The following is a 25746-nucleotide window of genomic DNA, read 5'->3' on the forward strand; positions in this document are numbered from 1 at the left end:
AACATTAGAGAAACGGGGCAGAAGGGAGTTGTGCACTGTAAAACTGGATAAGTTCTGTCTGCTCAAACATTTTGAGGGAACCGATTACCTAAAAAACATTTAGTTAAGAAACTTAAATAGCTGAAGTGAGCAGTGCTACCTTCATATGAGTAATGCAGTTTTTTTGTAAGGTGTTGTCACGATCGTTAACGGAAGATACGGACCAAGGCGCAGCGTGATAAGCGTACATTTTATTAAGTACTTAACACGACACAAAACAACAAACAAACGATACGTGAAGTCCTAGGTTACACAAAACAAACCTTTACGGAACAAGATCCCACACCGACTAGTGCCAAACAGGCTGCCTAAGTATGGTCCCCAATCAGAGACAACGAGATACAGCTGCCTCTGATTGGGAACCACCCTGGCCAACATAGATCTAAATGATCTAGAACATCAACATAGAAAATATAACACAGAAACTACACACCCTGGCTCAACATTTCAGAGTCCCCAGAGCCAGGGCGTGACAGTACCCCCCCCCCCCCAAAGGCACGGACGCAGGGTAGGGGCCGGGTGGGCATTCCGCCTCGGAGGCGGATCCGGCTCCGGGCGTGACCACCACTTTCTCTCCACCTCCCCGTTGCGCCCCTGATTTGGTCTGGCACAGCTGACTGGAGCTGGACCCGACGACGGTGGATCAAACCATACAGGCTCCGGACTGGAGCCGCTGGCCGGAGCTGGACTGGACACCGGTGGAGCGGATTGCTCTGGCTCCGGAGTGGATCCGCTGACTGGAGTTGGACCGGACCCCGGTGGAGCGGATTGCTCTGGCTCCGGAGTGGAGCAGCTGACCGGTGCCGGACCAGGCACCGGTGGAACAGGCACGGGCCGTGCTGGACTGGACACACGCACCACTGCCTTGGTGCGGGGAGCAGGAATGGGCCGGACCGGGCTGACGACGCGCACCACTGGCTTGGTGCGGGGAGCAGGAACGGGCCGGACCGGGCTGACGACGCGCACCACTGGCTTGGTGCGAGGGGCAGGAACAGGCCGGACCGGGCTGGCGATGCGCACCACTGGCTTGGTGCGAGGGACAGGAACGGGCCGGGCTGGACTGGGAATACGCACCACTGGCTTGGTGCGAGGGACAGGAACGGGCCGGGCTGGACTGGGAATACGCACCACTGGCTTGGTGCGGGGAGCAGGAACGGGCCGGGCCGGACTGGGAACACGCACCACCGGCTTGGTGGTGTTCCCAGTCCATGGTTGTTGAATTCATTCATTTTCAGTCCTGTGGCAAATATTATCTTTATAATTAAACCATGAAAATCATAGTTTACAGGCCACATCAGTTGCAAAATTCCACACATTTTCCCTAATCTTCCAACCAGGATTTCTGGAAAACCTGGGAAATTTACCAGAATTTTGCAACCCTAACTGTAAATCACATTATGCTGGTTTGCAAAATGATGTGTAATTCCTATTGGAATCTTTAAAAGATTGAGTTGGTGTGACTTCTCATTTAGTTTTGAGTCAATACCACAAACATTTGTCACCCGTTTCAGGAAACTAGGCGTATGTTGCAAGTCACGACTTCACAGGAGAGCCATTTGAACATTTTTGTATTTTCTTTATCAAAATGTTTCTTTTTTTTGGCAGAAATGCCTTCTGGAACATTTGAACTTTCATGTGCCTTAATAACAAACTTGTATGCCATCTGTAAATACGAATAAAGTTGTTAAAATATGAGCCTAGTCGGTTTAGCCACAGAAATAGACAATAGAAAATATTTTCATTGAAGAAGACATTGTAGAGTCTTCTGATGACAGTGATGGGGAAGCAACGGCGATCAACAGTGTTGTTGTCACGAAAGAAGTTGAACGAGTTTTGAAATCAGTGGAATGTCTGGTAGAAGCAGAGTATATAAGGAGATGAATAGAATTCTGCCTTTTGATTACAAATGCAGAGGGAGTCGAAAAGAGAACACAGAAGGCTGATGATTCTTATGGCATTGCACATGGTCAGTGTGAACCAGAGTGACTAGCTAACATTGAACCTATTTGGTTAACTTAAGCTAGCTATGACAATCGGGTTGTATTTCTAGTACTCTATGGATTGGGATTATGGTTAATTGTTTAGCTAGTTAGCTACATGTCTAAACAAATACCCCAAGTTAAAGCTTACTGTTAGCTCGCTAGCTGATGTTAGATGGCTGGCTTGCTAACATTATGTGTATGATCTGTGTGTAGTGATGTTATCTCAAAATGCCATTTCGCATTGCTAGTTATAGCCTAATGTTAGCTAGCTAACTAGCTAACATGGAACCTATTTGGTTAACTTTAGCTAGCTATGACAATCGGTTTGTATTGCTAGTACTCTATGCATTGGGATTATGGTTCATTGTTTAGGTAGCTAGCTACATGTCTAAACAAAAGACCCCAAGTTAAAGCTTAATTTTAGCACACCTGACTCTCCTCCACCAGTCATAGAAGGAGAATGGTCTAATGCCTCCCATCGAAAAGAGAGCTGGCCCAAGCAAGCACAGGTTACACCTGAAGCATGAGGACTTGCAGCGAGTGGTTAACTTCATCAACAACTACGCAGAGGATAATGCAATAGTATTACCAGGACGCCACCCAGGACACAAACACTTTGGTGGAAAGCTCAGATCAAGCAGTACCAGCACTTCAGGTGAATATAATTTTAATTGCATTGTATGACGTTATTCTTCTTATCTAAACTTGGGAGGTCAATTGATGTTTTGGAAGGTTGTAATGTCTTCTCTATTTTTTTTCTATTTTCCTGTTTTACAGCTTCCATGCTCTGGAGTCTGGTGTTGTTGTTGCCAAGGAGCGTTCAGACTCTGTCGGGACCAGGTTTGTCCCTGTAGCTCAGTTGGTAGAGCATGGTGCTTGCACTGCCAGGGTTGTGGGTTCGTTTCCCACGGAGAGCCAGTATGAAAATGTATGCAGTCACTAACTGTAAGTCACTCTGGATAAGAGCGTCTGCTAAATGACTAAAATGTAAATGTTTCAGCTGCTGCGCAACGCTGACATCCTTCCTCCCATAGATGGTCTGCCTGGACAAGCACCACCTGGACTGGACACAGCTAGACAAACGTATCTTTTTGAGAAGATCAGGGAGTTTTGCGACAAAGAGGCCATGGACATCACATGCCCTGCACCAAAGTCAAGAGCAGGACAGAAACAGGCTCTCCAAATATAGATTCCCTTGTTCATGCATGGTTCGGACGGACCAGTCATCAGCACTATCTGCAGTGCCTCTATTCAAATGACTCTCTCCTAACACACATTGCTGCTACTATAATTTTGGTTTTGCTGCTCAGCCACTTTACCCCTGATTGTATGCATATAACTACCTCATCTATCACTGATATCGTTATTGATATTGTTCTTGTACATACTGTATATTATTGTATTTATATTGACACTATCTATTTCTGATAGTGCAAGTAACCATTTGGCTGTACTGTTTACACCTTCTGTAGAGACCCATCCACTTAGCAAGATGTGTCTGGGGGTTATAGCATTTATGTCACATGACCCATCAATTTAGACAAGTGTGTCTGGGTAAGTGTCATCTAATATTTATAAAATATTTTTATCTGGATACTTTCTGTTTACCTGGAATTTTTCTACTTTTACCACTTTTAGTCTTAATCTTTACTACACTACTCACTGTTTAGCACATTACCTCACATGTGAATCCTTAAAGAGATGGGTGGGGCTGTCTTAAGAGGGTGTGAACAATGCTGAATGGGTGTAGATAAAGGAGAGCTCTCCAGTAGGTAACAAAACATTCAAAGGCCATTTTCTCAAAAGTGAGTTTACAAGTTTATCAACTTTCAAAGCAGAATTACTTTCCCAGTGTTCCTCAAAAATGCAGTGTATGATATACCATTTTGTAGCTCTGAGTCTCTACTTTTATCCAATGTAAAAAACACAATTTCAAGTTTTGCTACATAAGACAGATTTTAGCCGGTCGGTCACATTTTAAGTAATAATTACTTTTCATTGACTTTGGGTATAACTTACTAGAAGTATTTGAATTAAAAATGCCTTGAGGTTTACAGTGTGCTTCAAATACAGCAGTTCTGTAACATCTTTAATTGAGCCTCTCATTCTCCTTAATTGCCGGCCTCAACACGTTATGAAAAGAGATTAGCTGTATAGGAAGCTCTGGGGACAGGTCGTCTGTGTACTGGAGAGCCAATACATTGGCACATGCAAACAGATCATCTTTAGCAGACATGGTATATCTTGGCATGCATAATTCAAGACTAAGTTTAAATTGTGTGCTGCGCAATGGACATATAAAGCACAATGTCTCAGGAATAACTGTCTGGGTTGGCAATACTGGTATAGTCGGGCCCGCACCCTGGACCTACAGGCCGTGGTGAAAATATTTGCACACAAAAAAGGAGGACTTCAGGACACCAGGGGAGTTGCTCAACTTGGATTTAATTTGGTAATGCAGAAATGAGAGACCACGTGTGTCTGTTTTATGAAAATCTGGGAATATTTGGCCATGGAAAAATGTCTGGTTGGTCTCAACCAGGGAATGTTTAACAGTTAGGCTTTTAAAACATGATTCAGTTAAGTAGCAGCAAATAATATGTTGAATGAGCTACTAATGAGCATGGAGAGCCTCACAAGTTTAATGAAATGTCCTTATATCTTTCAGTCTAATATCTCTATTTACTTACTTTTGTAGCTCCTGGTTAGAAGCACACTTTTTGTAAGTAGTTATAGACAGCTGTCCTCTCCAAGTTTAGGATTTGAGAAATGTGTTTGGTTGACGATAGGCCTATGACATTGGCCTACGTCTCGTCGCGCAGAATATCAGATCTCAACAACAATTGGAGAAGTGTTGAACATCACCAGTACCACATCCTTATGATATACCCTGAACAAAAATATAAACACAACATGCAAAGTGTTGGTCCCATGTTTCATGAGCTGAAATAAAAGAGCACAGAAATGTTCCATATGCACAAAAAGCTTATTTCTCTAAAATGTGGTGCACAATTTTGTTTACATCCCTGTTAGTGATAATTTCTCCTTTGCCAAGATAATCCATCCACCTGACAGGTGTGGCATATCAAGAAGCTGATTAAACAGCATGATCATTACACAGGTGCACCTTGTGGTGTGGACAATAATAGGCCACTCTAAAATGTGCAGTTTTGTCACACAACACAATGCCACAGATGTCTCAAGTTTTGAGGGAGCCTGCAATTGGAATGCTGACTGCAGGAATGTTTACCAGAGCTGTTGCCAGATAATGTAATGTTAATTTATCTACCATAAGCCGCCTCCAACGTCGTTTTAGAGAATTTGGCAGTACATCCAACCGGCCTCACAACGGCAGACCGCGTGTAACCACGCCAGCCCAGGACCTCCACATCCAGCTTCTTCACCAGCAGGATCATCTGAGACCAGCCACCCGGACAGCTGATGAAACTGTGGGTTCGCACAACCGAATAATTTAATTTCTGCACAAACTGTCAGAAACCCTCTCAGGGAAGCTCATCTGCGTGCTCGTCCTCACCAGGGTCTTGACCTGACTGCAGTTCACCTTTGATGGCCACTGGCACACTAGAGAAGTGTGCTCTTAATGGATGAATCCCGGTTTCAACTGTACCGGGCAGATGGCAGACAGCTTGTATGGTGTCGTGTGGGCGAGCAGTTTGCTGATGTCAACGTTGTGAACAGAGTGCCCCATGGTGGCGGTGGGGTTATGGTATGGGCAGGCACAATTGCATTTTATATATGGCAATTTGAATGCACAGAGATACCGTGACGAGATCCTGAGGCCCATTGTCATGCCATTCATCCGCCGCCATCACCTCATGTTTCAGTGTGATAATGCATGGCCCCATGTCACAAGGATATGTACACAATTCCTGGAAGTTGAAAATGTTCCAGCTCTTCCATGGCCTGCATACTCACCAGACATGTCACCCATTGAGCACATTTGGGATGCTCTGGATCGACGTGTACCAAAGCGTGTTCCAGTTCCCGGCAATATCCAGCAACTTCGCACAGCCATTGAAGAGGAGTGGGACAACATTCCTCAGGCAACAATCAACAGCCTGATCAACTCTATGCGAAGGAGATGTCGCGCTGCATGAGGCAAATGGTGGTCACAGCAGATACTGACTGTTTTTTCTGATCCACGCCCCTACCTTTTTTAAAAAGCTATCTGTGATATCTGTGTTCCCAGTCATGTGAAATCCATAGATTAGGGCCTAATGAATTTATTTCAATAGACTGATTTCCCTATATGAACTGTAACTCAGTAAAGTCCTTGAAATTGTTGCACGTTGTGTTCATGTTTTTGTTCAGTGTATATATTTTCGTAAGTGCAATGTGACCGTAAGACAGGTTGGAATGTCTGACTGGAATACAGGACAAATCAACCTTTTTTTTCTAAATTAGTGGTGTTTGAATTTGTTGATAAAATGCGGGACATCTTTTGTTTGGTTGCAGGACAAAGGGCCAAAATGTGGGACTCTCCCGCACAATCCCGGACATTTGGTCACACTACCCGGAGGTCGGGCCCCCCAGGTAGCATATGAACATGGCATGAAAACATTTTTAGACCAGCAAAACAAATTCTTAGCCTCATGGCAAAATGTACAGTATAAAGTAGCATGAGATTAGCTATAAAACTGCAAATGTTTCTCTCTGCCCCATGACAACAACAAAAATATACCCCCCCCCCAAAAAACGAACTGCGATATGGAACTGCGCTACGCCACTGTGGCCTGGAATATGGCAATACAAATAATATCAGTGACAGTGTGCAGACTGATTTCTAGACAGAGAATTACACTTTCAGGGTTAATATGATTTTGGAAATACAGTTTTTTTTTATTGCATATGTAATTTTTGGACAACATTGCATCTGGTTTCATTGATCATGGCTGTCTTCCGCCCATTGGTTATTCTATCAGGTGTGTACTGGTTGGGGGTCAGCCTGCACAAACCATGTGATAAGTGTTAGCCAATTTAAAACTGACCACCTCATTGACACAATTCTGCAATGGTAAAAACTAGTTCACAAACGGTTCAAATCAGAAAATACTTAAAATTGTTCAATTAACGGTGCATTTGACAATTATTTTAACCATCAATTAATATTTTTTTGACACCTTAATAAACAGTTATGGTTAAAATTGTGAGATGGTCATTGGTTCTTGCCTAATTGTAAGCCTATTAAGCTTGGTTGAATAATGGTTTATAAATGCACTTAAAATGTTCATAAGACAAACTCTTATTCCATCATGTAACCTTGCAAGGTTTTCACTGTTGAGGAACATTCTCACTTTTGGATGGGTTACATTGGTGCAATTATTTATTCATTAAGACATCAAGTCAACATCTACCCATCTGCGCAACACGCTCAAAATTACAACGACCTTGAACGGGACCAAACTTGTTGACACTGACATCACGTGACAGTGCGCAAAGAACAGGTTGAGAAGAAGGTCAGTGTGCAAAATCCAGACGAGAGATTGCCGCCAAGGAAACAAAGTGTTGTAGACAAGACAAAAATGTCAACACCAAGTTATCCATGCAATTTGTTTAGCTTTTTTGCATACATGAATTCTACTGGCCGATTTAGCATAAGTAGTTAGCTAGCATTTGCCAGCTAGCTAGCCTAGTGTTGGCTAGCTAGTTAACTGTAGCTAGCTAACCTTATCTTCTCTGGCGTTTTTGTTAGGCCTACCAACTATCTAGCTAGCCAATAGTGGTGTACTATTGTGTTTATTTTCTCACTTGGATGGTGCTTCCAGAAGCTTTAAAATTAGGGTCAGGTTGTCAGGATGGGTCATGTACTATATAAGTACACATTAATTACAAGTAAGTACTGCATAAGATACACTTCATTTTAAATCCTGTGTAACACCTAGTAATTACATTTTACTTATGCAGATTTTACATGTACTCTGTGGTGTACTTGTGTGTTTATCCTCCCACTTGAGGATGACATTGAGGATGACACCCGTAGTCAGTGAGGTTGACCTACATCTTATCTGTGTTTGTAAACTCAACCAAGTTAACCCAGAGGGTATACTTTTGGGGGGCAAGTGCTAGCAACATTGAGTGGAAATTTTGAGTGTGCATTCACAGGTAGGTAATTAGAGCCTATGTAATCTTGGGACACCCAGCGCATCTGTCCACAAGAGATTACAACCTTGTGGTAGTTATTACTTAATCGGATGCAGTTGAGAACAAAAAAAAAACTCAATTTGTGAATTTATTGTAAACTTGCCCATTTGTAACAAGCATGGTAACAAGCATTCATTGTTACACCGCCCTAATTACAGACTGCAATTACCACCAGTTACATGTTGTTATTACAGTGTAACTATGAGTTATTACAATGAACTAGAATGTAATTACACTGTAATAAGGACCCCTTAAATGAAGTGTTACTGACCTGTTCTTGTGACAGCAGGTCACACATTTTGCTGCTGGGATTCGCCTAACCGAAAAGGGAATTTGTCAATATTATTTGTGTTCAAATTCTTTGTGGGTTTGTGTAATTTGAGCGAAATATGTGTCTCTTATATGGTCGTGCAGCTCGGTTTCCATCTCTATCTTACTGCTATCTCTGTCTCTCTGTGTGTGTCTCTATGTCTCTCTCTCTCTTTCCCATACACATTTTTAACACTAATCGTTTACTCTCAGACACAGGTGTAGGCTAGTGATCCATCCTAATGTCTCTGGCGCACGTGAAAATCGTTAATTCGTTTCAGACGTGGTTTTTAAACATTGTTTTTGCTCTGTCATGTGTTATGTAGCCTAATGCAGTGGTCCAGACACTGAGGGGATGCTGATGGTTATAGGGAGCGGTAATACACACGAGGGGTTTCCGTTTGAAAAAGCAGGGCGTGCACTTAGTGAAGACTGGAGAACCGGGTGGAACTAGAGAGACATCAATATCATCACGCGTACATCGGACGTATTGGCGAGATTAAATTGCTTGGTTTATTAGTTTACCATTCAATAACTTTGTATTGATATTATATATGTTATTTTATCATATCTAATCAAATTAATGTGTTCAAACGACTGTTAATGCTGATGACGACGGCCCAAAGGCGAGTTACTCATCTGTCACCCTGATTTCATCAAAGACAAGCTCATACGAAAGTTTAATTCAAAAAGTGATTTCCGACGCGTCTTGGAGGAATATATAGAAATGTGTATCTAAAGAATGGCTATCAACACGGATGCCGCGTTTGGTAAAAGCGCACTGGGGGAGAGGGAAGTCTCACATCCCATCAACTTCCAAGACACAGAGAAACTCCTGAGCGCCGTGACCACCGAACCCACCGGGGAAAGCAACCTCAAACCGTGCGACACCTCTCTCAACTTGAGAAGCAGCATCCGTTCCCTGAATGCCGAGCAGAATGGACACCAAAAGCCATTAAGGTCAGGCACTGTGGGGCACCTCTGTGCCGCGCCCGTGTCCCCGTCCCAGCTAAGCTTCGGACCCCCCTTCCTCCTCTCCCTGGTGCCACCCGGTTCAGAGCCGCCAAGCTACCTGTGGCTTGCGATATTGTCGTGCTTTTGTCCTGCTATGCCGGTGAACATGTTCGCGCTGTGGTATGCTTACATGGTAAGTTTTCTTGCTTTGGTCTGTGGTATGGTAACAACATAATAACTTAATCATTTTCTCCAGTGCTTTGTATCTGGAATATCACCAATCTTGTAGGCCTACCCAATAACATCACCATATATTAGTGCATTTGGGGGTATTTTGAGAGATAGTGCGGTGTATTCTCTAAGATTGTTTGCTTTCAACCCATAGTAATATGTATGTGTGTGCAGGGCCAGCCTTAGCCGTTTGGGAGCCCTATGCGAGATTTGGTAGGGGGCCCCCCACTTTGCGGGCCAATGCCAGAGAGAAACTTTTTAGTTTTAAAGTTAATTTCCTGCAATACCATACCAAGGGGAGTAGAGAAAATGTTGCCGTTTTAAAGCAACATTTCTTCAATTATACACATTTTGCCATGGGGTGGAGAGAAGTTTAGCAATTTTATAACAAATGTCATGCAAATCTACTCATTTTGCTATGGGGCAGCTTGTCACGGATTCTGCCGAGGCTGCTCCTCCTCCTTGCTCGGGCAGGCTTCGGCGTTCGTCGTCCCCGGAGTACTAGCTGCTGCCCATCGATGTTTCGGTGTTTGTCTTGTTCTGTCTTGAGTGGTTACACCTGTATGCTATTATGTTTGATTGTAGTCCCTATATTTACCCCTGTCTCTCGTTTGGTAATTGTGTGTTATTGTTTTGTGTCTCGTATGGTCGGCATTGCTGTTGTCGTATGCGTGTACTTGTTTTCCTCCCTGTTAGGAGGGTTTGTTTTGTATGTTCTTTACTGACTAGTAAAGTACGTCTGCCAGTAGCTCTGTGTCCTGCGCTTGACTTCGCTCACCGCATACACGTCGCCCTTGACAGAATAACACACCATACATGGGGTCAGCAGGATCTCACTGGAGGAGCGCGTTATCCACCAAGCGGCCATGATCCAGGATCTTGGCACCGCCATGCAAGGGGTGATGGACACCTTGAGGCGATGGGAAGGAGGAGGTTTGCCCACACCTCCTCCAACGATACCACCACCATCTGCCATACCCATGTGTAATGTAGCCTAATGCAGTGGTCCAGACACTGAGGGGATGCTGATGGTTATAGGGAGCGGTAATACACACGAGGGGTTTCCGTTTGAAAAAGCAGGGCGTGCACTTAGTGAAGACTGGAGAACCGGGTGGTACTAGAGAGACATCAATATCATCACGCGTACATCGGACGTATTGGCGAGATTAAATTGCTTGGTTTATTAGTTTACCATTCAATAACTTTGTATTGATATTAGATATGTTATTTTATCATATCTAATCAAATTAATGTGTTCAAACGACTGTTAATGCTGATGACGACCGCCCAAAGGCGAGTTACTCATCTGTCACCCTGATTTCATCAAAGACAAGCTCATACGAAAGTTTAATTCAAAAAGTGATTTCCGACGAGTCTTGGAGGAATATATAGAAATGTGTATCTAAAGAATGGCTATCAACACGGATGCCGCGTTTGGTAAAAGCGCACTGGGGGAGAGGGCAGTCTCACATCCCATCGACTTCCAAGACACAGAGAAACTCCTGAGAGCCGTGACCACCGAACCCACCGGGGAAAGCAACCTCAAACCGTGCGACCCCTCTCTCAACTTGAGAAGCAGCATCCGTTCCCTGAATGCCGAGCAGAACGGACACCAATCGCCATTAAGGTCAGGCTCCGTGGGGCACCTCTGTGCCGCGCCCGTGTCCCCGTCCCAGCTAAGCTTCGGACCCCCCTTCCTCCTCTCCCCGGTGCCACCCGGTTCAGAGCCGCCAAGCTACCTGTGGCTTGCGATATTGTCATGCTTTTGTCCTGCTATGCCGGTGAACATGTTCGCGCTGTGGTATGCTTACATGGTAAGTTTTCTTGCTTTGGTCTGTGGTATGGTAACAACATAATAACTTAATCATTTTCTCCAGTGCTTTGTATCTGGAATATCACCAATCTTGTAGGCCTACCCAATAACATCACCATATATTAGTGCATTTGGGGGTATTTTGAGAGATAGTGCGGTGTATTCTCTAAGATTGTTTGCTTTCAACCCATAGTAATATGTATGTGTGTGCAGGGCCAGCCTTAGCCGTTTGGGAGCCCTATGCGAGATTTGGTAGGGGGCCCCCCACTTTGCGGGCAATTGCCAGAGAGAAACTTTTTAGTTTTAAAGTTAATTTCCTGCAATACCATACCAAGGGGAGTAGAGAAAATGTTGCCGTTTTAAAGCAACATTTTTGCAATTATACACATTTTGCCATGGGGTGGAGAGAAGTTTAGCAATTTTATAACAAATGTCATGCAAATCTACTCATTTTGCTATGGGGCAGCTTGTCACGGATTCTGCCGAGGCTGCTCCTCCTCCTTGCTCGGGCAGGCTTCGGCGTTCGTCGTCCCCGGAGTACTAGCTGCTGCCGATCGATGTTTCGGTGTTTGTCTTGTTCTGTCTTGAGTGGTTACACCTGTATGCTATTATGTTTGATTGTAGTCCCTATATTTACCCCTGTCTCTCGTTTGGTAATTGTGTGTTATTGTTTTGTGTCTCGTATGGTCGGCATTGCTGTTGTCGTATGTGTGTACTTGTTTTCCTCCCTGTTAGGAGGGTTTGTTTTGTATGTTCTTTACTGACTAGTAAAGTACGTCTGCCAGTAGCTCTGTGTCCTGCGCTTGACTTCGCTCACCGCATACACGTCGCCATTGACAGAATAACACACCATACATGGGGTCATCAGGATCGGCGGTGCCAACGGTATCACTGGAGGAGCGCGTTATCCACCAAGCGGCCATGATCCAGGATCTTGTCACCGCCATGCAAGGGGTGATGGACACCTTGAGGCGATGCGAAGGAGGAGGTTTGCCCACACCTCCTCCAACGATACCACCACCATCTGCCATACCCATCGTTCCACCTCCGGAGTCCAGTGGGATTCGGCTCTCGCTCCCGAGGGCTTATGATGCCACCGCGGACGGGTGTCTGGGTTTCCTGCTCCAAGTGGAACTCTACCTGGCAACCATCTAACCGGCGCCCTCGGGATACGAGAGCATTTCCGCCCTCATCTCCTGTCTGTCCGGCAAGGCACTGGAGTGGGCCAATGCCGAGTGGAGGGGAATAGACGCCGCTACAGTCAGCTATGCAGAGTTCTCCCGCCGCTTCAGGGCGGTTTTCGATCATCCCCCAGAGGGGAAAGCGGCGGGTGAGCGTCTGTTCCACCTCAGACAGGGGAAGAGGAGCGCGCAGGAGTTCGCACTGGACTTCCGGACTCTGGCTGCCAATGCGGGATGGAATGAGAGGGCCCTCATCGACCACTACAGGTGCAGCCTAAGGGAGGACGTTCGCCGAGAGTTGACCTGCATGGACACCAACCTAAGTTTTGATCAGCTGGTGGACATGTCGATTCGTCTAGATACCCTGTTGGCTACCCGCGGACGTCCGGAGTTGGGGCCGTCCATTCCATCCCCCAGCACCTCCGAGCCAAGCCCTATGGAGCTCGGGGGTGCTGGTGCTAGAGAGAAGAGGAGAGAGACCAGGAGAGAGGCCGTCCCCTGCACCAACTGTGGCCGCAGAGGACACACTGTGGTTCGGTGCTGGGGAGGGTCTCCTAGGGATCGAGGCAGCAGGCCACGCACTGATGAATCATTCCAGGTGAGTAAGCACCCAACTCACCAAGAGCTCTCTGTTGTACATATGTGTATTAAAGTTGTGTTTCCCGAGGTTTCTTCTCACTCCCAGCATAAGGCGCTAGTCGATTCAGGCGCAGCTGGGAATTTTATCGATCGCTGTTTCTCGTATAAATTAGGGATTCCCCTTATACCAGTTGATGTGCCCTTCCCCATCCATGCCCTAGACAGCCGCCCTTTGGGGTCGGGATTGATTAGGGAGGTCACAGCGCCACTTAAGATGAAGACACAAGGGGGTCATGAGGAGATTATACAGTTGTATTTGATTGACTCTCCTGCGTTTCCTGTGGTATTGGGGAGTCCCTGGTTAATATCTCATGACCCCAACATTTCATGGCAACAGAGGGCTCTCAAGGGATGGTCTTATCAGTGTGTCGGGCGGTGTATAGGTGTTTCCGTAGGGGCAACGACGGTGGAAAGTCAGAACCAAATGCCCGCAATGCACATTCCTCCTGAGTAGGCACTCGTCTTCTGTAAGAAGAAGGCGACTCAATTACCACCTCATAGACAGGGGGATTGTGCGATAGACCTCCAGGCAGGCGCTGCACTTCCTCGTAGTCATGTGTATCCTCTGTCTCAGGAGGAGACGGCAGCTATGGAGACATACGTCACCAAATCTCTGGGACAGGGATACATACGGCCGTCCACTTCCCCTGCGTCCTCGAGTTTCTTTTTTGTGAAGAAGAAGGATGGGGGTTTGCGCCTGTGTATTGATTACCGTGGTCTCAACCAGATTACCATGAAGTACAGCTATCCTCTCCCTCTGATTGCGAGTATGACGGAGTCATTACACGGGGCGCGATTCTTCACAAAATTGGATCTCAGGAGCGCTTACAACCTGGTGCGCATTAGGGAGGGAGATGAAAGGAAAACAGCATTTAGTACCACCTCGGGTCACTATGAGTATCTCGTCATGCCATGGTTAATGAATGCTCCTTCAGTCTTCCAATCATTTGTGGACGAGATTTTCCGGGATTTGCATGGACAGGGTGTAGTGGTGTATATTGATGACATTCTAATATACTCCGCTACACGAGCCGAGCATGTGTCCCTGGTGCGTCGGGTGCTGGGTAGACTGTTGGAGCATGACTTGTATGTGAAGGCGGAGAAATGCCTGTTTTTCCAGGAGTCCATCTCCTTCCTGGGACATCGGTTGTCCGCGTCAGGGGTGGAGATGGAGATTGACCGCGTTTCAGCTGTGCGTAATTGGTAGACTCCCACCACGGTTAAGGAGGTGCAGCGGTTTTTGGGTTTTGCCAATTACTACCGGAGGTTTATCCGGGGTTTGGACAGGTAGCAGCTCCCATCACCTCCCTGCTAAAGGAGGGCCCGGTGCGTTTGCAGTGGTCGGCTGAGGTGGACAGGGTGTTTAGACATCTGAAGGACCTGTTCACCTCGGTTCCGGTGCTGGCACATCCGGACCCCTCTTTGGCGTTCCAAGTTGAGGTGGATGCGTCCAAGGCGGGGATAGGTGCTGTACTGTCTCAACGCTCGGGCACGCCTCCAAAACTCCGCCCCTGTGCTTTTTATTCCAAGAAGCTCAGTCCGGCGGAATGCAATTATGACGTGGGGGACAGGGAGCTGCTACCGGTGGTTCAAGCCCTGAAGGTGTGGAGGCATTGGCTTGAGGGGGCTAAACACCCTTTCCTCATTCTGACTGACCATCGTAACCTGGAGTACATCCGGCTAGCGAGGAGACTGAACCCTCGTCAGGCTAGGTGGTCCATGTTTCTTGCCCGGTTTGTCTTTAAGCTCACGTATATACCAGGGTCACAGAACGCTAAGGCAGATGCCCTGTCCCGGCTATATGACACAGAGGAGAGGTCCATTGAGCCCACTCCCATACTCCCGGAGTCTTGTCTAGTGGCACCGGTGGTGTGGGAGGTCGATGCGGAAATCGAGCGGGCGTTACGTACCGACCCTACTCCCCCAGAGTGTCCAGAGGGGCGGAGGTACCTGCCGCTCGAGGTCCGTGATCGACTGATATATTGGGCTCACACATCACCCTCCTCTGGTCATCCGGGTATTGGTCGAACGGTGCACTGCCTTAGCGGGAAGTACTGGTGGCCCACCTTGGCTAAGGACGTGAGGGTTTACGTTTCTTCCTGCTTGGTGTGCGCTCAGTGTAAGGCGCCTAGACACCTGCCCAGAGGGAAGTTACAACCCCTACCCGTTCCACAACGGCCGTGGTCTCACCTATCGGTGGATTTTGTCACGGACCTTCCCCCCTCCCAGGGGAATACCACGATCTTGGTCGTTGTGGATCGGTTTTCTAAGGCCTGCCGTCTCATTCCGATGCCAGGTCTCCCTACAGCCCTACAAATGGCCGACGCCCTGTTTACTCAGGCACTACGGGGTGCCTGAGGATATAGTGTCTGATCGGGGTCCCCAGTTCACCTTTAGAGTCTGGAGGGCGTTTTTGGAACGTTTGGGGGTCTCGATTAGCCTTACCTTGGGTTTTCACCCTGAGAGTAATGGGCAGGTGGAGAGAGTAAACCAGGATGTGGGTAGGTTTCTGAGGTCCTATTGCCAGGATCGGCAGGAGGAGTGGGCGGGTTATATCCCCTGGGCGGAGATAGCCCAAAACTCACTTCGCCACTCCTCCACTAATCTTACGCCTTTTCAGTGTGTGTTGGGGTATCAGCCGGTCCTGGCACCCTGGCATCAGAGCCAGATCGAGGCTCCTGCGGTGGATGAGTGGTTTCGGCGCTCGGAGGAAACATGGAACGCTGCGCATGTCCATCTGCAGCGGGCTATCAGTAGGCAAAAGGCGAGCGCCGATCGCCACCGCAGTGAGGGTCCGGTTTATGCACCTGGAGATCGGGTCTGGCTCTCGACCCGAAACCTGCCCCTTCGCCTGCCCTGCCGGAAGCTGGGTCGGCGGTTTGTGGGGCCATTTAAAGTCCTGAGGAGATTGAACGAGGTATGTTATAGGTTACAACTGCCCATAAATTACCGCATTAACCCCTCATTCCATGTGTCTCTCCTCAGGCCGGTGGTAGCTGGTCCACTCCAGAAGAATGAGATACGAGAGGCTCCTCCGCCCCCACTAGACATCGAAGGGGCTCCGGCGTACTCAGTCCGTTCCATTGTGGATTCGAGGTGTCGGATGGGGGGTCTGCAGTATCTCGTGGAGTGGGAGGGTTACGGTCCGGAGGAACGGTGCTGGGTCCCTAGGAGGGACATCCTAGATCCCTCCCTGTTGACGGATTTCCACCGGAGTCATCCGACTCGCCCTGCTCCGCGTCCTCCTGGCCGTCCCCGAGGCCGGGGTTGACGCGCGGCTCCGATTCTGCCGTACGGGTACTGTCACAGATTCTGCCGACGCTGCTCCTACTCCTTGCTCGGGCAGGCTTCGGCGTTCGTCGTCCCCGGAGTACTAGCTGCTGCCGATCGATGTTTCGGTGTTTGTCTTGTTCTGTCTTGAGTGGTTACACCTGTATGCTATTATGTTTGATTGTAGTCCCTATATTTACCCATGTCTCTCGTTTGGTAATTGTGTGTTATTGTTTTGTGTCTCGTATGGTCGGCATTGCTGTTGTCGTATGCGTGTCCTTGTTTTCCTCCTTGTTAGGAGGGTTTGTTTTGTATGTTCTTTACTGACTAGTAAAGTACGTCTGCCAGTAGCTCTGTGTCCTGCGCTTGACTTCGCTCACCGCATACACGTCGCGTACATTTTATTGCATGACATAAGTATTTGACCACCTACCAACCAGTAAGAATTCCGGCTCTCACAGACCTGTTAGTTTTTCTTTAAGAAGCCCTCCTGTTCTCCACTCATTACCTCTATTAACTGTACCTGTTTGAACTCATTACCTGTATAAAAGACACCTGTCCACACACTCAATCAAACAGACTCCAACCTCTCCACAATGGCCAAGACCAGAGAGCTGTGTAAGGACATCAGGGATAAAATTGTAGACCTGCACAAGGCTGGGATGGGCTACAGGACAATAGGCAAGCAGCTTGGTGAGAAGGCAACAACTGTTGGCGCAATTATTAGAAAATGGAAGAAGTTCCAGATGACGGTCAATCACCCTCGGTCTGGGGCTCCATGCAAGATCTCACCTCGTGGGGCATCAATGATCACGAGGAAGGTGAGGGATCAGCCCAGAACTACACGGCAGGACCTGGTCAATGACCTGAAGAGAGCTGGGACCACAGTCTCAAAGAAAACCATTCACTACGCCATCATGGATTAAAATCCTGCAGCGCACGCAAGGTCCCCCTGCTCAAGCCAGCGCATGTCCAGGCCCGTCTGAAGTTTGCCAATGACCATCTGGATGATCCAGAGGAGGAATGGGAGAAGGTCATGTGGTCTGATGAGACAAAAATAGAGCTTTTTGGTCTAAACTCCACTCGCCGTGTTTGGAGGAAGAAGAAGGATGAGTACAACCCCAAGAACACCATCCCAACCGTGAAGCATGGAAGTGGAAACATCATTCTTTGGGGATGCTTTTCTGCAAAGGGGACAGGACGACTGCACCGTATTGAGGGGAGGATGGATGGGGCCATGTATCGCGAGATCTTGGCCAACAATCTCCTTCCCTCAGTAAGAGCGTTGAAGATGGGTCGTGGCTGGGTCTTCCAGCATGACAACGACCCGAAACACACAGCCAGGGCAACTAAGGAGTGGCTCCGTAAGAAGCATCTCAAGGTCCTGCAGTGGCCTAGCCAGTCTCCAGACCTGAACCCAATATAAAATATTTGGAGGGAGCTGAAAGTCCGTATTGCCCAGCGACAGCCCCGAAACCTGAAGGATCTGGAGAAGGTCTGTATGGAGGTGTGGGCCAAAATCCCTGCTGCAGTGTGTGCAAACCTGGTCAAGACCTACAGGAAACATATGATCTCTGTAATTACAAACAAAGGTTTCTGTACCATATATTAAGTTCTGCTTTTCTGATGTATTAAATACTTACATTTAAATTTTTCCATTTTAGTCATTTAGCAGACGCTCTTATCCAGAGCGACTTACAGTTAGTGCATACATTATTTTTTTTTTTTTTCATACTGGCCCCCCGTGGGAATCGAACCCACAACCCTGGCGTTGCAAACGCCATGCTCTACCAACTGAGCTACATCCCTGCCGGCCATTCCCTCCCCTACCCTGGACGAATTGTGCGGCTATGACAGAGCCTGGATTCGAACCAGGATCTCTAGTGGCACAGCTAGCACTGCACCACTCGGGAGACTTACGTCATGCAATAAAATGCAAATTAATTACTTAAAAATCATACAATGTGATTTTCTGGATTTTTGTTTTAGATTCCGTCTCTCACAGTTGAAGTGTACCTATGATAAAAATTACAGACCTCTACATGCTTTGTGAATAGGAAAACCTGCAAAATCGGCAGTGTATCAAATACTTGTTCTCCCCACTGTATACAGCGAGGGAAAAAAAGAATTTGATCCCCTGCTGATTTTGTACGTTTGCCCACTGACAAAGAAAAGATCAGTCTATAATTTTAATGGTAGGTTTATTTGAACAGTGAGTGACAGAATATCAACAAAAGAATCCAGAAAAACGCATGTCAAATATGTTATAAATTATTTTGCATTTTAATGAGGGAAATATGTATTTGACCCCCTCTCAATCAGAAAGATTTCTGGCTCCCAGGTGTCTTTTATACAGGTAATGAGCTGAGATTAGGAGCACACTCTTAAAGGGAGTGCTCCTAATCTCAGTTTGTTACCTGTATAAAAGACACCTGTCCACAGAAGCAATCAATCAATCAAATTCCAAACTCTCCACAATGGCCAAGACCAAAGAACTCTCAAAGGATGTCAGGGTCAAGATTGTAGACCGACACAAGGCTGGAATGGGCTACAAGACCATCGCCAAGCAGCTTGGTGAGAAGGTGACAACAGTTGGTGTGATTATTCGCAAATGGAAGAAACACAAAATAACTGTCAATCTCCCTCGGCCTGGGCATCCATGCAAGATCTCACCTCGTGGAGTTGCAATGATCATGAGAACGGTGAGGAATCAGCCCATAACTACACTGGAGGATCTTGTCAATGATCTCAAGGCAGCTGGGACCATAGTCACCAAGAAAACAATTGGTAACACACTACGCCATGAAAGACTGAAATCCTGCAGCGCCCGCAAGGTCCCCCTCCTCAAGAAAGCACATATACATGCCCGTCTGAAGTTTGCCAATGAACATCTGAATGATTCAGAGGAGAACTGGGTGAAAGTGTTGTGGTCAGATGAGACCAAAATGGAGCTCTTTGGCATCAACTCAACTTGCCGTGTTTAGGAGGAGGAGGAATGATGCCTATGACCCCAAGAACACCATCCCCACCGTCAAACATGGAGGTGGAAACATTATGCTTTGGGGGTGTTTTTCTGCTAAGGGGACAGGACAACTTCACCGCATCAAAGGGATTATGGACGGGGCCATGTACCTTCTTCCCTCAGCCAGGGCATTGAAAATGGGTCGTGGATGGGTATTCCAGCATGACAATGACCCAAAACACATGGCCATGGGAACAAAGGAGTGGCTCAAGAAGAAGCACATTAAGGTCCTGGAGTGGCCTAGCCAGTCTCCAGACCTTAATCCCATAGAAAATCTGTGGAGGGAGCTGAAGGTTCGAGTTGCCTAACGTCAGGCTCGAAACTTTAATGACTTGGAGAAGATCTGCAAAGAGGAGGGGGACAAAATCCCTCCTGAGATGTGTGCAAACCTGGTGGCCAACTACAAGAAACGTCTGACCTCTGTGATTGCCAACAAGGGTTTTGCCACCAAGTACTAAGTCATGTTTTGCAGCGGGGTCAAATACTTATTTCCCTCATTAAAATGGAAATCAATTCATAACATTTTTTACATGCGTTTTTCTGGATTTTTTTGTTGTTATTCTGTCTCTCACTGTTCAAATAAACGTACCATTAAAATTATAGACTGATCATGTCTTTGTCAGTGGGCAAACGTACAAAATCAGCAGGGGATCAAATACTTTTTTCCCTCACTGTACATACACATACATACACACACATACACACACATATACACTGCTCAAAAAAATAAAGGGAACACTTAAACAACACATCCTAGATCTGAATGAATGAAATCATTTTATTAAATACTTTTTTCTTTACATAGTTGAATGTGCTGACAACAAAATCACACAAAAATGATCAATGGAAATCAAATGTATCAACCCATGGAGGTCTGGATTTGGAGTCACCCTCAAAATTAAAGTGGAAAACCACACTACAGGCTGATCCAACTTTGATGTAATGTCCTTAAAACAAGTCAAAATGAGGCTCAGTAGTGTGTGTGGCATCCACGTGCCTGTATGACCTCCCTACAACGCCTGGGCATGCTCCTGATGAGGTGGCGGATGGTCTCCTGAGGGATCTCCTCCCAGACCTGGACTAAAGCATCCGCCAACTCCTGGACAGTCTTTGGTGCAACGTGGCGTTGGTGGATGGAGCGAGACATGATGTCCCAGATGTGCTCAATTGGATTCAGGTCTAGGGAACGGGCGGGCCAGTCCATAGCATCAATGCCTTCCTCTTGCAGGAACTGCTGACACACTCCAGCCACATGAGGTCTAGCATTGTCTTGCATTAGGAGGAACCCAGGGCCAACCGCACCAGCATATGGTCTCACAAGGGGTCTGAGGATCTCATCTCGGTACCTAATGGCAGTCAGGCTACCTCTGGCGAGCACATGGAGGGCTGTGCGGCCCCCCAAAGAAATGCCACGCCACACCATGACTGACCCACCGCCAAACCGGTCATGCTGGAGGATGTTGCAGGCAGCAGAACGTTCTCCACGGCATCTCCAGACTCTGTCACGTCTGTCACGTGCTCAGTGTGAACCTGCTTTCATCTGTGAAGAGCACAGGGCGCCAGTGGCGAATTTGCCAATCTTGGTGTTCTCTGGCAAATGCCAAACGTCCTGCACGGTGTTGGGCTGTAAGCACAACCCCCACCTGTGGACGTCGGGCCCTCATAACACCCTCATGGAGTCTGTTTCTGACCGCACATGCACATTTGTGGCCTGCTGGAGGTCATTTTGCAGGGCCCTGGCAGTGCTTCTCCTGCTCCTCCTTGCACAAAGGCGGAGGTAGCGGTTCTGCTGCTGGGTTGTTGCCCTCCTACGGCCTCCTCCATGTCTCCTGATGTACTGGTCTGCCTCCTGGTAGCGCCTCCATGCTCTGGACACTACACTGACAGACACAGCAAACCTTCTTGCCACAGCTCGCATTGATGTGCCATCCTGGATGAGCTGCACTACCTGAGCCACTTGTGTGGATTGTAGACTCCGTCTCATGCTACCACTAGAGCAGGGTTCTTCAATTCCGGTCCTGGAGGGCCGAAACACCTCTGTTTTTCATCCTCTCCTTCTAATCAGGGGCTAATTCAGACCTGGGACACCAGGTGAGTGCAATTAACTACCAGGTAGAAATAAAAAACAGAAGTGTTTCGGCCCTCCAGGACCGGAATTGAAGAACCCTGCACTAGAGTGAAAGCACCGCCAGCATTCAAAAGTGACCAAAACATCAGCCAGGAAGCATAGGAACTGAGAAGTGGTCTGTGGTCACCACCTGCAGAACCACTTCTTTATTGGGGGTGTCTTGCTAATTGGCTATAATTTCCACCTGTTGTCTATTCCATTTGCACAACAGCATGTGAAATGTATTGTCAATCAGTGTTGCTTCCTAAGTGGACAGTTTGATTTCATAGAAGTGTGATTGACTTGGAGTTACGTTGTGTTGTTTAAGTGTTCCCTTAATTTTTTTGAGCAGTGTATATACATACATATATACATACATCCATACACACACACTTCCTTTTTAAAATTATATTTCCCTTCATTACTTTCCAACCCCACCACCCCTTCCCCAATTGGAGTAAACTAGTGAACAACAACGCTTAGGCCTCTACTTCCAGCCCATACATACTATTTACATTTTATGGACACAGTCAAATACTACAATAATTATATTTTGTTTGTTTTTACTCCTGAACTTCCTCCGATCATTTTCATAATGTCCATCTGGTTTGCTTCTATATGCCATATTTTTCTAACTGTGCTCTTTCACAAAAGCTCTCAACCTATAACATATATACTTATTATGGACACAGTATGCTTTACATTAGTTATCTTGTTGTCATTAGTTGTTGTTATTAGTCCCATCCTTCAGCTCCATTCAACACCTCCCATCTATCTCTTAATACCATCCATATTGGATTTCTATTTGCCATATATTTTTCAACTGTACTGTGATGTTTTACAAACGTTCTGAACCTTTCCATTCTCATTGTTTCTACAGATCGTAAATTCAAAATATTTTTTTTTGCTAAAAGTATTATTATATTATTGATCGATTGACTATGACTTTTCAGATCACCCAGTAGTGCTATCTGCAGGGTTAGCTTCAGGTAAATATTGCAACCCTTTAGCCATTCCTGGACCTGGTCCCAAAAACAAGCTACAAATGGACAGTACCAAAACAAATGATGCAATGATTCTGTCTCTTCGCAGCAAAATCTGCAGAGCTGGGAAGATTGTATCCCCCATATAAATAATATTCTATTGGTAGCATGAATTATATATAATAATTTAAATTGAACAATTCTAAGTTTTGAATCCGGCGTCGTTTTGCGTATCAATTCATAAACACTATGCCATGGAATCGGTACGTCAAAAATCTCTTTCCAACTATTTTGCAATCTGAATGGGACGGCTGTCAATCCTTTGGTCCTTAAATGAAACTGGTATACTTTTTATTTTATCACAATTTTCTTTAACCAATTATATTCTTTAATGCAAGGCCGACAGACAAGTTCCTTACTTTTTCCGCCTTCCACTTTCCTTTTCCATTTTTGCGGTAATGCTGCAATTATTTGGTTGTAATTTTGGGTAGAGCAGACATTTCCATACGTTTTTGTTAGCTGCATGTGCGACATAACTCCACCAGTCCTACCGATAATATATTTTACGAAGATTATACTTTTTTTTTTTCACAAATTGACAGGTATTTACCTTTCCATGGTAGCAAGATCTTACCTATTTTTGCTAACTTTCTATTAAAATGTATTGGAGTGAGATCATTTATTTCATTTGGGATATGTTTTCCGAGTATATCCACATCACCATCAGACCATTTTATTGGTAAACGACATGGTAATGTAAAAATTGTATTTATTAGTGATCCAATACTGTCACGTTTGTCGACTGAAGACACGGACCAAGGCGCAGCGTGATAAGCGTAAATATTTGTAGTACACCACACGAACAAAACAAACAATACGTGAAGTCCTAGGTTAATACAAAACAAACCTTACGGAACAAGATCCCACAAAGACTAGTGCAAAACAGGCTGCCTAAGTATGGTCCCCAATCAGAGACAACGAGCTACAGCTGCCTCTGATTGGGAACCACCCTGGCCAACATAGATCTAAACCATCTAGAACAAAACATAGAAAACTATAACATAGAAAATCCACACCCTGGCTCAACATTTAATAGTCCCCAGAGCCAGGGCGTGACAAATACGTAATATAGTACATTTGTCATAATTTGGTTGTAATCCAGAGAGGTTAGAAAATGTATCTAGATCCTCTATGAGGCTGTGGAGGGATTCAAGTTCTGGATTTAAAAGAAAACATGAATCATCAGCGTACAATGACACCTTTGTTTTTAAGCCCTGGACTTGTAATCCCTTGATATTATTGTTGGATCTGATTTTAATAGCTAACATCTCGATGGCAATAATAAATAGATATGCCGATAGTGGACAACCTTGTTTCACTCCTCTTGACAGTTTAAAACTTTCTGAGAAATAGCCATTATTTACTATTTTACACCTAGGGTTACTATACATGATTTTAACCCAATTTATAAGACTTATGCCATGTAAATTTTATCTGAGTGAGAGTGACTAACAAAATCAATGTGGGTCCCCTGGAAGTCAGGGCCCCTGGGCACATGCCCTGCGTGTCCGGTCGGTATTCGGCCATGATTACTACAAGTTTAGATAGCTGGCTAGACTAACTTACCAATCTAAAAATTGTTAGCTGCCATGGATAATCGAGTGACAGTCAGTGACTGACATAACAAGAGAAAAACTGCTGATTCACAACCAAATGCACAACCCCAACTGAGTTCCTGGGGGTCGGGGGCCCACTAGCATCCGGAGCCGGCCCTTTGTGTGTGTGTGTCACTTCTACATAAATCAGTTTAAAGGGATATTTCGGGATTTTGGCAATGAGCATGCTAACAGATACCCATAGACTTTCAGTCATTACGCTAATGCTAGTTAGCATTGGCTCGCGAAACTCCCTCGAACTTCCTTCACACTGGACACAGAGACATAAAAATGGTATCCACGAGTTCATCTCACTCTGGGGAAGTAGAATCCCGAAGTATCCCTTTAAATAAAAGCTTTAGTTGCCCTTATAGCCTCTCTTTCCCTCTGCTCTCTCTCTCCCCCCCCCCCACTCCCATCTCAATCTCTCCGTTTCTCACTCTCTCTCTAGTCGCAGTCTGTTCTCCAGACAGGGGATGTAGACGGAGCTAAGAGGCTGGGTCGTCTCTCTCTAATGCTCAGCTGTATCGCCATGTTCCTGGGTGTGGCCGTCATCATCTTCATAGTGGTCACGGGTAGGTTAACCACACACACACACACACACACCACTTGTCATACTGTATCTAGTATCATCTAGATCTACTGTATACTAACTCTCTCTCTCTCTCTCTCTCTCAGAAGGCATCCTCAAATTAAAATGAATGAGCATTGAACAGGTGCATTGAGCAGAGGTGGAACAAGCTTAATACCAAAGAAAAAACGACATAAATGAATTCAAGGCAAACCAATGTAATCAATAGCTTACATTCTGCGAGAATTTGCTCTGTTGTGATCCAAAGCTCAAAGGGAGGAAATTAGATGTTCTTTCCTCTCTTTCTGGAACAGAACAGGATGAATGTAGAATGAGTGAAAGACATTTGACTCTAAGCAAGGCTACTCTGGAACAACAGGAAGAACACAACACGCATTACAAATGTATTTCATAACCAAGGTACCATATATCAGTGTGCTTTTTCTAAAGAGTATAAAAAAAGTCTTAACTGCTGCTGAGGCTCACAATGGACTGTAAGGGCCATCATTCCTCCAGTGTCTCTTAGGCTGCATCTCAAATCCCACTCTATTCCCTGTATAGTGCACTACTTTTGACTAGGGCCCATACAGCCCATAGAGCTCTGGTCAAAAGTAGTGCACTATATAGGGAATAAGGTGCCATTAGGAAAGCACCCTTAGAGGTTTAGCTATGACTGATTGCATGAGAATACATGGGGCTGTTATGTTAGGTGTGTTTTCATGTATGTGTTTGATTCCTGTTGTGTTTCCCAGAACTAAGAATGTATAAATAGCTTTGAGAAGAAGTGAAACAGCGTTTCTAACTCTTCATGGTGCAGATTGCTGGCTT

At 45.9% G+C, this 25746-nt stretch overlaps 2 protein-coding genes across 3 annotated transcripts; both read left to right on the forward strand.

Moving 5' to 3' along the window:
- The first annotated feature begins 9234 nt into the window (after positions 1–9234).
- On the forward strand, positions 9235–9863 carry LOC123492197 (trafficking regulator of GLUT4 1-like). The gene is made up of 2 exons (XM_045224489.1): positions 9235–9639; positions 9852–9863. Exons 1-2 carry the CDS (start codon positions 9235–9237, stop codon positions 9861–9863), a joined length of 417 nt encoding a protein of 138 aa, XP_045080424.1.
- An 802-nt stretch (positions 9864–10665) lies between these two features.
- On the forward strand, positions 10666–25096 carry LOC121580284 (trafficking regulator of GLUT4 1). 2 transcript variants are annotated; one of them, XM_041895343.2, is made up of 3 exons: positions 10666–11491; positions 24799–24922; positions 25026–25096. In XM_041895343.2, exons 1-3 carry the CDS (start codon positions 11087–11089, stop codon positions 25046–25048), a joined length of 552 nt encoding a protein of 183 aa, XP_041751277.2. In that variant the 5' UTR covers positions 10666–11086; the 3' UTR covers positions 25049–25096. The 2 variants fall into 2 exon arrangements, with proteins under 2 accessions (XP_041751277.2, XP_041751278.2); XM_041895344.2 differs by having other exon boundaries at positions 25029–25096.
- The last annotated feature ends 650 nt before the right edge of the window (positions 25097–25746 follow it).

Source organism: Coregonus clupeaformis, chromosome 13 (genome assembly GCF_020615455.1).
Source record: "Coregonus clupeaformis isolate EN_2021a chromosome 13, ASM2061545v1, whole genome shotgun sequence".
Taxonomy (NCBI): Eukaryota; Metazoa; Chordata; class Actinopteri; order Salmoniformes; family Salmonidae; genus Coregonus; species Coregonus clupeaformis.